Consider the following 12306-nt stretch of genomic DNA (forward strand, 5'->3'; position numbering starts at 1 on the left):
GTTTCCTTCTTTGGAAAGCCCATCTGGAGGTCCAGGGAAGGTCCCACCTGTGGGATATCTCCCCTTAGCCTTCAATAATTCCTGTTTGGAAGGCAAGAGTAGCCATGCATGTACTGGAGATGTGGAAAACCAGGTTGATTCAAAGGTTGTCAACAGGGAGTTTGGACTGAAAGCTACAGAGATCATTATTTTGTTCTAAGCATGCAGGTATGTGACCTGTACTCAGGTTTACACATTCCTTACAATGGGATCAGTATAAGATCTCGGCATATGGTATCCTGGCGTTCGAAATACCGACGCTGGGATAACTAATTTGAAAATACAGACAGGGGTGAGTAAAGGGTGTTCTACACTCTATCCACCCCCATAACCTTAACCCTCCCTACCCGCAGCCTAAACCTAACCACCGCTCCTTGTGCCTAACCCAAACCACCTCCCAGAGGTGCCTAAACCTAACCCCCCATCCCCGCTGCCTAAACCTAACCCTCCCACCCCTTAGCCTAACCCTAACCCTCCAACGACGCAGCCTAACCCTAACCCCCCGGGACGATGCTTAAGCCTAACCCCACCACCACCGCCTCTGCAGCGCTTCCTCATTTGGGATCCAGGGGGTCGGGATCCCGGCGCCGGGATGTTGCTCCCTTTCTGGATAGCGGTGTCGGCATTCAGACTAGTGTCGGGTTCCCGGCGTTGGTATTCTGACTGACGATTTCCCGACAGCCGGGATCCTGACTGCTTCCCCTTACAATAATAATAATAAAAATAATAATAGGAAGACATAGTCAATCTCTGCCATATAGCCAGCCGCACTGCTTATCTCCTATAATATCTAAGCAATCTGTATTAGAAAATAATGTAACCTATCTAAAAGCAAATCTGTTCACTGTAGCCAGCTTTGAGATATTTGTCATTCACAACATTACATGGCTTGCATTGAAAAAAGGGAACTCCATGCTCAAATCTAACTCTTCATTTTAGTTTTTAGGAATGGAGAAGCTGCCAGCAGCTTCTTGGGACGTCGGCTTCTGTACAACCAGTTTGATTTTGAGATGTTCGTCCCTGGGAACCTGGAGAGAGAGTGCTATGAGGAACGGTGCAACTATGAGGAAGCAAGGGAAATATTCGAAGATCATGATGCAACGGTATTATCATCATAGAGGTTTCTGTGCAGAATTCCTCTAGGAACTTTTTGTTATTCTTTATCTACTCTTGAAACTATCTATTCATGTTGCACTATGGGGGTCATTACGAGTTGATCGCTCGCTGCCGATTTTCGCACCGCAGCGATCAGGTGAAAAAACGGCTTTATGCGCATGCGTATGCCCCGCAATGCACACGCGCGACGTACGGGTACAAAGCTCTTTGTGGTTGTGCTCAGGTTCTAGCAAAGTTTTCCTTCGCACTGATGGCCGCAAGAAGATTGACAGGAAGGGTGCGTTTCTGGGTGTCAACTGACTGTTTTTAGGGAGTGTTTGCTAAAACGCAGGCGTGTCTGAAAAAACGCAGGCGTGTCTGGGCGTTCGCTGGGCGGGTGTATGACGTCAAATCCGTACAGGAATAGGCTGAAGTGATCGCAAGCACTAAGTAGGTTCAGAGCTACTCTGAAACTGCACAAACTGTTTTTGCAGAGCTCGGCTGCACATGCGTTCGCACTTCTGCTAAACTAAAATACACTCCCCAGTGGGCGGCGGCATAACATTTGCACGGCTGCTAAAAACTGCTAGCGAGCGATCAACTCGGAATGACACCCTATATGCATATAGCCTAGTGATAGTTTTCCAGTAACAAAAAAAGTTGAAAGTTATTGTATGTATGAAAGCTACAACCTAACTATGACTGCAGGCATCTCATCCTCCGGGAAAACGTATCTATTCCCCCAGTGCCGTAACTAGGCATTTTAGCGCTGTATGCAAGAAACGACAGTGGCGCCCCCCCCCCATGTAAGATAGGGGCAGTGCGCGCCGTAGGCGTGCGAACAATATATAGGGGCGTGGCTTCATGGGGAAGGGGCGTGGCCACAAAATAATAGCAATTCATACTACGGTGCACAGTAGTCTACATTATTCAAGTTACGCTGCACAGTAGCGCCACTACACCAGGTAGAGCCCCTTTTATACATTACAGCAGACAGCGTCCCCCTTTTTACACATTACAGCAGACAGTCTCCCTTTTAACACATTGCGGCAGCCAGTCCCCCTTTTTACACATTGCGGCAGACAGCGTCCCCTTTTTTACACATTACAGCAGACAGCGTCCCCTTTTTTACACATTACAGCAGACAGTGTCCCCTTTTTTAACATTACGGCAGACAGCTTCCCCTTTTTACACATTACAGCAGACAGCGTCCCCGTTTTTACACATTACGGCAGACGGTGTCCCCCTTTATACACATTGCGGCAGCCAGTCCCACTTTATACACATTGCGGCAGCCAGTCCCCCTTTTTACACATTGCGGCAGCCAGTCCCCCTTTTTACACATTGCGGCAGCCAGTCCCCCTTTTTACACATTGCGGCAGCTAGGCCCCCTTTTTACACATTGCGGCAGCCAGGCCCCCTTTTTACACATTATGGCAGACGGTGTCCCCCAGAGAGAGAGAGAGAGAGAGAGAGATACATACTTACCATCTCCCCGCTGGCAGTCAGGCTCCTCGTGCAGCTCCCTCGGTGCAGGCAGGTGAGAAGGAGGAGAAGGGAGAGGGACTGGAGCCGCAGCAGCGCTATTTCATTGGTAGTAAGCGCCGCTGCAGCATCCCCCTCTCTTTCCGTATTGGCTGCCCGGCGCTGCTGTGGATGCTGGGATGGAGGAACCGCATCCCAGCATCCACCGCAGCGCCGGGCAGCCAATACGGAAGGAGAGGGGGATGCTGCAGCGGCGCTTACTACCAATGAAATAGCGCTGCTGCGGCTCCAGTCCCCCTCCCTCCTCCTCCTCCTCCTTCTCCGCTGCCCGGTGCTGCTGACTTCTCCCTCCACAGCGAGGCGCACGGCGCAGACTTCAGAGGCGGCATGTAATGAGTCAATTTGACTCATTACATGCCGCTGGCCGTGCGCCCTCAGGGCAACTGCGCTGTGTGCCAAGCCCACTTGGCACACACGTAGTTACGGCCCTGTATTCCCCGCAGACATAGAGGGCCATAGTCAGATGGGGAAACTGCACCTGTCATAGAGCTATTGCATGTTTAGATGGCGTAGTCTAAGGACACACCAATCGGTATTACTGTGTCTACGGATGCTGAAAGCGGGCCTCTCAGTCCTTGCACATTCAGACACACGGTTGTACAAAAAGGCAGGAGTGGAGGAGTGGACCAGTGGAGAAGTTGCCCATGGCAACCAATCAGTGTTGAGGTAACATTTATAAAATGCATTCTAGAAAATTATTCGCAGCAGCTGTTTGGTTGCCATGGGCAACTTCTCCACACTTTTCACTGCTTCATGAAAAGACCTAAAAGTCACCGACGAACCACTGCCAATAGATGCTGCTGCTTGTGCTTCTGTGTCCACCTGTGAATCGGACCCTTTGTCACATGGATGCCGTCTGAGCACAAGTATTGTGGCCTGGAAAGGTCCTGAGAAGGTCAGGGGTTATATATTCTGTATATATGCGCACAGGGGGCAAGGCCAATGAAGACAAAAACACAAACAGAACCCAAGGTGCTGAGCAAATTGTTTCACTCTAGCAGGTGCTCCTTAGAAAAAGGAACTACAAAGACAGGAACTATAGCAGTGTTTGGAGCAAACCAACAAACAAACATTTGAGTCATGAATATAATTCTGATTAGGTAAAAATTTCATAAAACAACTTCCTTATTATCTTGTTTATATAGTATGACTATATACAGTGGCGTCACAAGGCGGGTGAGGGGGGTGTGGCCCGCACCTGGGGTTGACACCAAAGTGTCGGCTCCTCCGCTGTGACAGGAGCCAGGTGCTGCAGTGTGAAAGTCTCCTACAGCACCCGGCTCCTGTCATATAAGAGGAGTCGACAGCGCAGGGAGACTGTCTCCGGGGGGCAGCCCAGTACAGCCCAGCATCTCCGAAGATGTTGGGCACGCCCCCGGAGTGACAATCCCCACAAGGCTACGCCCCTTCTATATACGGCCACGCCCTTTATGCCGCGAGCGTGGCGGGAGATCTAGAATGCGCACCAGGTGTCACCGCACCCGGTGACGCCTCTGACTATATAGATGTAATAACTCGTGCATTGTATACAAATTAACCAGATAATCAAAAAAGCACTATACAGGCAATACTTCTCCAATAATATGCAATCAAACTTATGACTGTTCAATTATAAATCAATCATAGGGAAGTATATTTAGTAAAAGTTGATTTGGGTCAATTTTGAACGATTTTTGGTCAATGTTTCGTCAATTTTTGATCGATTTTATGTTTCAGGGTCTAAATCACACATTTACTAACATGATTTTTAATATCCTTTTCAAAAAAATATGTCAAAAATCATCTGTTAGTAAATGTGGGATGTAGGGGCATATTTATTAACCCTTTTGTTTTACTAAAATAATGTGAAAAAGGGTTTTCACACCCTTTTTACATTATTTTAGTTGCACTTGAATGTATTAAAGGGCTTTGGGAGCAGTTTTCGTGACAAAAACTGCTCCAAACCCTTTAATTCTCCTTTTTTTTAGTAACCACACTGCATTTCCCTTATAAAGGGAAATGCAATATGGCCGAATTTACAAAAACAAATAATTGTCAAAAAACACAGCAGTGAGGTGCGACCGGGGGTCGACCCAGCAGCAGTGGTAGCGGTGATGTCGGCGGCGCATGCTCGCCACACACTCAGAGTAGTACTGCAGAGTGTCATCGCAGGGATAGAGCTGTTATGCACACCAGTGCCTGCAGGAATGTACTGGTGTTTGAACTGTTATGCACACCAGTGCCTGCAGGAATGTACTGGTGCCTGAACAGAGAGGGATGCAAAACAAATGAACTCACAGACAGACTGGGAAATATGACATAACGTACACAGAAGGTGATAGGGTAACAAAACCAACACAGAGTGAACAGAGAAGCCCAGAGGCTAAGAAACTGGGTGTCTCCCTAGTATTAGAAATGCTCAGATGGAAAAAGCAAGATGTTGTGTTTTAATACGTAGACAACCCGAAATGCTGTTGCTAAGGGCAACAGCAAAACCCTAAAGGGTTACCAACGGGTGTGGCAGTAAACTCCTTGGTCAGAGATGGAATAATAGACACAAGGAGAGTCTCCACAATCCTAATTCTCACTTGCAGGGCCCAGGTTCAGCTTACTGCCACTAAACTGACACATGGACGCCCTGCACAGTGAGAGAGGATTATGCAGGCAGGTCTGAAAGTACAGCCACAAACCTGCTGGGTTCACAGAATAGCAATAGAACCTCAGCAGGCTAAACGACTGACTCCAGTCTTACTGCTAGGTCTGGATTGGCAGAGTGTAGTACCAAATCCCCAGGCCTATTTGCAGTAAGCAACAACAAATACAAAGCTACACAGTACTGGCTAACTTTCAGGAAATGACTAACCAACAAAGATTCAGCAGCATCTGCTTAACCTGAGAAGAGGCCTTATAAAGCAGGTGCTGTCCACGCCCCCCTCAGACCTCACAGACTGTGAGCACAAAAACCAGCACCGGATCCCCTGCCTGTAACCACTGCACAGCAAAAGACCCGAACCGGAGTATCAGCTGCGCTCAGGTTACTCCGCTAGCACTTGTCTCCCGGTTGCCATGACGACGTGGCAGCACAGGGCAGGAGACCCTAACAAGAGCTTTATAACAATCTCTGCATGCAATTATTGATACATTCATGCGATGTAATCTATAATTACATTGCGGATTGGGTCGATTTTATCACCTCACTTATGCATTCTTAGATGCGGATGGTGATAAATCGGTCCCTTAGACCTTTAAACACAAAATCAATCAAAAATCAACCAAACATCGACCAAAATTGACTTTTAGTAAATATACCCTGTGGCGCCCTTAGTAACAAGCTTGAACATACAGAAGTCATGGTGTAGCTAAGTGCCGTGGTGCCCGGAGCAAGAGTATGTTTTGGCACCCCCTCCCCTGCATGTTACATTTGAAAATAAAAAATATTAATTAAAAATTGGTGACAGGGCTGGTTCTAGACCTTGTGAAGCTCAGGGCGAAAGTTTCCTTTGGGCACCCCCATGTTTAAAATAGGGACAGTGCGCGCAAAAGCAGCGCAACAAATATATAGGTGCGTGGCTTCATTGGGAAGGGGCGTGGCCACAAAATAGTACCAATTCAGATTACACCGCACAGTATTGTCCATTATTCACATTACACCGCACAGTAGTGCCTGTTATTCACATAACACCACACGAAAGAGCCGCTTATACACGAAACACCACAGTAGTGATGCTTATATACGTTACACCACAGTAGAGCCACTTATACACGTTACACCACCGTAGAGTCGCTTATACATATTTTGCCACAGTAATAATAATAAATAACAATAATTTTATTTATATAGCGTTCTTTCTCCAACAGGACTCAAGGTGCTTTACAGATATCAAAAACAATGCACATGATACAGAGGATTTGAGTAATACAACAATAGATAAGCCACACAGACATAAAAGAAAACCTTAAGCACACAGAAAGCATAATGCATGAATTGGTGGAGGCATTTTGGATAATAACTTCCAAGGGTTGTATATTCCACCCTCACAAGGTACCAAGTGCGGCAGCCATCATGGGCGCACAGCGTAGGATTACCCAGGGTGGAATAGTCCACCCCTAGAAGAGATGACACAAAATGGGGGTGATTTCAGAGTCCTACAGTTCATAGTAGGGTTCCATCAAAACCATCAGGCCTATGTATGTTTCATCCCATCCACAAGTGTACCATATGGGGCAGCCATATTGGGCGCACTTTGAAGGTTACACTGTGGGAGGTGAGCCATACAAGGGCCAAGTTCATATATGGGAAAACTGATGCTTATGTAATAGTATGATGTACCCTGTATGTAGGGCACAATGGAAAGGTGTGCAATCAGTGGAGGTAAACATTACAGGACAAACACACGGTGGGGTGGAAGAGAGGAATGGGAAAAAAACAACACAATAGCAGGCAACTAGTGGCAGAAGTAGGATTGGGATAACATTATTTTGATCAGATCTTAGTACGGGTGGGTAGGAGAATGTGGGTGGGGGGGCACACTCAGAAGCAATGGGGATGTCCCTGCTGAGCCTGGTCCTGGTGCTCTGCCCCCACAGTTCCCTGTTCATCTTGAGGGTTAGACCCAGGGGCAGACTTGATGTTCTCAGCCATAGAGGTGGTAATCCTGGTCCTGGTGTTCTCATGGTAGAGGTGAGGAGAGGCCACATAAAGATCCTGAGTTTTGTGGTTGTAATGCAGTCCTTCTGTTATCTTGTTGGTTTGTTTGCCTTCTGTTTTCCTTCAGTTTAACACAGGTATAACACTGCTATTGATTTTAGCTGCCACTTGATAACTAGCCACTACATATAGTAGGCACTGCAGCGTCCTATAGGACTGGCGTCCTGATCTATACTGAATAAATAAGTCTACAGACACATGTTCGTCCTGATTACAACCCCTCCCCCACACAGCAAAAGGTGTTGATCAAATCTAACAAAATGTAAGGTCAGTAAAACCCCACTCAATCACTATAAGTTTTTGCAGATTACAGATATTAATCCATTTAGAACAACTTTCTAAACTTTTAACATACAATGTAATGTGCAATAGTCTGCAGTATTTACCAAATAGATGTTTAGCAAGAAAGTAGCAATGGTTTGCAGTAATTACCAAATAGATCTTTAGCAAGAAAGTAGCAATGGTCTGCAGCAATTAATTACCTGTTGACGAAAAGGTAGAGCCTCTTAACTACGTTACACCACAGTAGAGCTGCTTATACACGTTACACCACAGTAGAGCTGCTTATACACGTTACACCACAGTAGAGCTGCTTATACACGTTACACCACAGTAAACCCACTTATACATGTTACATTACAGTAGAGCCACTTATACACGTTACACCACAGTAGAGCTGCTTATGCACGTTACACCACAGTAGAGCTGCTTATACACGTTACACCACAGTAAACCCACTTATACATGTTACATTACAGTAGAGCCACTTATACACGTTACACCACAGTAGAGCCATGTATACATGTTATGCCACAGTAGACTCATTTATACATGTTATGCCACAGTAGAGCCGCTTATACACATTATATAACAGTGGAGCCGCTTATAGACGTTTCACCACAATAGAGCCGTTTATACACGTTATGCCACAGTAGAGCCGCTTATACATGTTACTCTGGAGCTTCTAAGAGAGAGGTGCTGAAGCAGCCAGGGCAGAGAGAGGTTCTGCAGCAGCCATGGCAGAGAGAGGTACTGCAACAGCTGGGGCAGAAATAGGTGCTGCAGCAGCTGGGACAGGGAGAGGTGCTGCAACAGCTGGGACAGGGAGAGGTGCTGCAACAGCTGGGACAGAGAAAGGTGCTGCAGCAGCCAGGGCAGAAAGAGGTGCTGCTGCAGCAGCAGGGACAGAGAGTTATGTAGCAGGACAGACTAACCCTGTTGCACACAGCTACAGGCAGACAGTGAGACATAAAGAGGGCGTCAGAATTCCGGCATGTGCCGACTGTCAGTGTCTCCTGCTGTTGCCTGTGGCCTGCCCTGTTCCCTACCTAGTCTCCAAGTCTGAGTCAATGTGCGCCTCTCTGCTTCTCCTCCTCCTGCTCGGCGGCCCGCGGTATGACTGTTGGAGGGTGGGGAGGGACAGGCGGCGGCATGTCCTCTGACTTTTCGCACACCGTCAGAGCTACCTGCGTGACACCCCTGTATATGAGATCAGTCAAGTAAATATTACTGCTCGATGGGAGCACTGACACCACTGTCTGCATAGCATAGCATAGAGTAGCGTGTGAATAGATGCCGCATCGCACCGCATGTATTCACAGTGTAGGTAGAGCCTGGGGAACACCCAGTAGCTTGGAGAGCTCCAAGGTTTAAAAACGGGGAAACGCTGCTAGGCCCTGCCCCTTTGCTGTTAGGCCCCACCCCTTTACAGGCGTGCATGCCTTTGAGGTCCCAATTAAGTATACATCAAAGTTGGGAGGTATGTAGGTATATATTCGGGTGTATGCGTGTGTGTGGGGGGCTTTTTTTTTTTTAAAGACTGGGTGGTGCATATTCATTTATTTATTTATTAACAGTTTCTTATATAGCGCAGCAAATTCCGTTGCGCTTTACAATTGGAAATAACAATGATATAGCAAAACAATGATATAACAAAACTGAGCAATAACAAACAATCATAGAGGTAGGAAGGCCCTGCTCGCAAGCTTACAATCTATAGGGAAATGGGCATGGATACACAAGCATAGGTGCTATCTATTGCATAGTTGTCCACCAGATTGCAAAGGTTCTTGGTGGGCTGTATGATACGGTCATACAGCAATGATTAACTGGGGTCGAGAGGAAGGATGAGAACACATGTGAGGATATGTGTGGACTGTACAGAGTGGATGCAATTTGATAGGAAGGTTTATGAAAGTTATGTGAGCGGTTCTGGAATTTGATACGCTTGCCTGAAGAGGTGAGTTTTCAGGGAACGCTTGAAGGTTTGGAGACTAGAGGAGAGTCTTATTGTACGTGATAGGGCATTCCACAGAGTGGGTGCAGCCCGATGAAAGTCCTGCAATCGTGAGTGGGAGCGAGTAATGAGTGTGGATGAGAGACGCAGATCTTGTGAAGAGCGAAGAGGTTGGGTTGGGAGATATTTTGAGATAAGCGAAGTGCTGTACATTGGTGTAGTTTGGTTAATGGCCTCGTGGGAGTAAAAGTATTTTATATTGAATACGGTAGAGTACAGGTAACCAATGGAGGGACTGACAGAGTGGATCTGCAGACGATGAACGTCTAGCGAGGAAGATTAGCCTCGCAGCTGCATTCAGAATGGATTGTAGTGGTGAGAGTCTCGTATTGGGAAGACCCAGAGGCGGAACTAGCGCCAGTGCAGGCAGTGCCTTGCACTGGGGCCCGCAACTGTCAAGGGGCCCGCAGCCAGAACGGCATGTAATGAGTCAAACTGACTCATTACATGCCGCCTGGCTGCCGCTGTGTTCCGCCGCCGCCGAAGAGATGATGCGCGCACCGGCTACAGGGGGGGAGGAGAAGGAGGGGGGATGGAGGAGGGAGCCGCAGCAGAACTGTGTAATTGGTAGAAGCGCTGCTGCTGCTGGCCCTCTCCTTTACCATAGGCTGCCCTCCGCCGCTGTGAATGCTGGGATGCGCATCGCATCTATCTATCGATCTATCTATCTATCTATCTATCTATCTATCTATCTATCTATCTATCCTGTTTGCCGTAATGTGCAAAACATGGGACGCTGTCTACCGTAATGTATAATAAATGGGACGCTGTCTGCCGTAATATGCAAAAAATGGGACGCTGTCTGCCGTAATGTGTAATAAATGGGACGCTGTCTGCCATAATGTGCAAAACATGGGACGCTGTCTGCCGTAATGTGCAAAACATGGGACGCTGTCTGCCGTAATGTATAATAAATGGGACGCTGTCTGCCGTAATATGCAAAAAATGGGACGCTGTCTGCCGTAATGTGTAATAATTGGGACGCTGTCTGCCGTAATGTGTAATAAATGGGACGCTGTCTGCCGTAATGTGCAAAAAATGGAACGCTGTCTGCCGTAATGTGTAATAAATGGGACGCTGTCTGCCGTAATGTGCAAAACATGGGACGCTGTCTGCCGTAATGTATAATAAATGGGATGCTGTCTGCCGTAATGTGTAATAATTGGGACGCTGTCTGCCGTAATGTGTAATAATTGGGACGCTGTCTGCCGTAATGTGTAATAAATGGGACGCTGTCTGCCGTAATGTGCAAAAAATGGGACGCTGTCTGCCGTAATGTGTAAAAATGGGACGCTGTCTGTTGTAATGTGTAAAAAAGGGACGCTGTGCGCCGTAATGTGTAAAAAGGGGACGCTGTCTGCCGTAATGTGTAAAAAATGGGACGCTGTCTGCCGTAATGTGTAATAAATGGGACGCTGTCTGCCGTAAAATGCAAAAAATGGGACGCTGTCTGCCGCAATGTGTAAAAATGGGACGCTGTCTGTTGTAATGTGTAAAAAAGGGACGCTGTGTGCCGTAATGTGTAAAAAGGGGACACTGTCTGCCGTAATGTGTAAAAAATGGGACGCTGTCTGCCGTAATGTGTAATAAATGGGACGCTGTCTGCCGTAATATGCAAAAAATGGGACGCTGTCTGCCGTAATGTGTAATAAATGGGACGCTGTCTGCCGTAATGTGCAAAAAATGGGACGCTGTCTGCCATAATGTGTAAAAAGGGGACGCTGTCTGCTGTAATGTGTAAAAAAGGGACGCTGTCTGCCGTAATGTGTAAAAAAGGGGACGCTGCCTGTCGTAAAGTGTAAAAAGGGGACGCTGTCTGCCGTAATGTGTAAAAAAGGGACGCTGTCTGCCGTAATGTGTAAAAAAGGGACGCTGTCTGCCGTAATGTGTAAAAAAGGGGACGCTGTCTGTCGTAATGTGTAAAAAGGGCACACTGTCTGTCGTAATTTGTAAAAAGGGGGACGCTGTCTGCCGTAATGTGTAAAAAAGGGGAAGCTGTCCGCCATAATGTGTAAAAGGGTCTCTACCTGGTGTAGTGGTACTACCGTGCGGCGTAATTTGAATAATGGAGACTACTGTGCACCGTTATATGAATTGGTATTATTTTGTGGCCACACCCCTTCCCCACGAAGCCACTCCCCTATTTTGTTGCGCGCGCCTGCGGCGCGCACTGCCCCTGTTTTACATAGAGGGGCGGGGCTCCGATGCCATTTCTTGCACACAGCACTAAAATGATTAATTACGGTACTGTCAGAGCCGGCCCTAATCAATATGATGCCCTAGGCAAGATTTTGGCTGGTGCCCCCTAGCACCACCACTAGTTCCGCCTCTGACCCTGCACCCCTTTCCCAGCACCATCACCCCCCACCCATAGCAGTCCTTTTTTTTGTTTTCCCACCCCTGTAATTTAAATAAGAACAGTGTGCACATTCGGCGCACAGTCCAAAAAGGTATGTGTTTTTGTTGGCAAAGGGCATGGCCAAACAATAGTACCCCCAATTCAAATTATGCCTCACAGTAGTGCAACTTTATTTACAATTTATCATGCGATAGTGTCCCTTATTCACATTACATCACACAATAGTACCAATTTACCTTATATATGTTACTCCTCACAGTAGTGCCCCTCATTCACATAACATCA

At 47.1% G+C, this 12306-nt stretch overlaps 1 protein-coding gene across 1 annotated transcript in view; it reads left to right on the plus strand.

Annotated features, from left to right (window-relative positions):
- Positions 1-12306, plus strand: part of PRRG4 (proline rich and Gla domain 4) — a 61986-nt gene that overhangs the window by 17768 nt on the left and 31912 nt on the right. The window contains exon 3 of the mRNA XM_063944476.1: positions 979-1142. Coding sequence (XP_063800546.1) covers positions 979-1142 — 164 coding nt within the window. The remainder of the gene's footprint in view (positions 1-978; positions 1143-12306) is intronic.

Source organism: Pseudophryne corroboree, chromosome 11 (genome assembly GCF_028390025.1).
Source record: "Pseudophryne corroboree isolate aPseCor3 chromosome 11, aPseCor3.hap2, whole genome shotgun sequence".
NCBI classification, from domain to species: Eukaryota; Metazoa; Chordata; class Amphibia; order Anura; family Myobatrachidae; genus Pseudophryne; species Pseudophryne corroboree.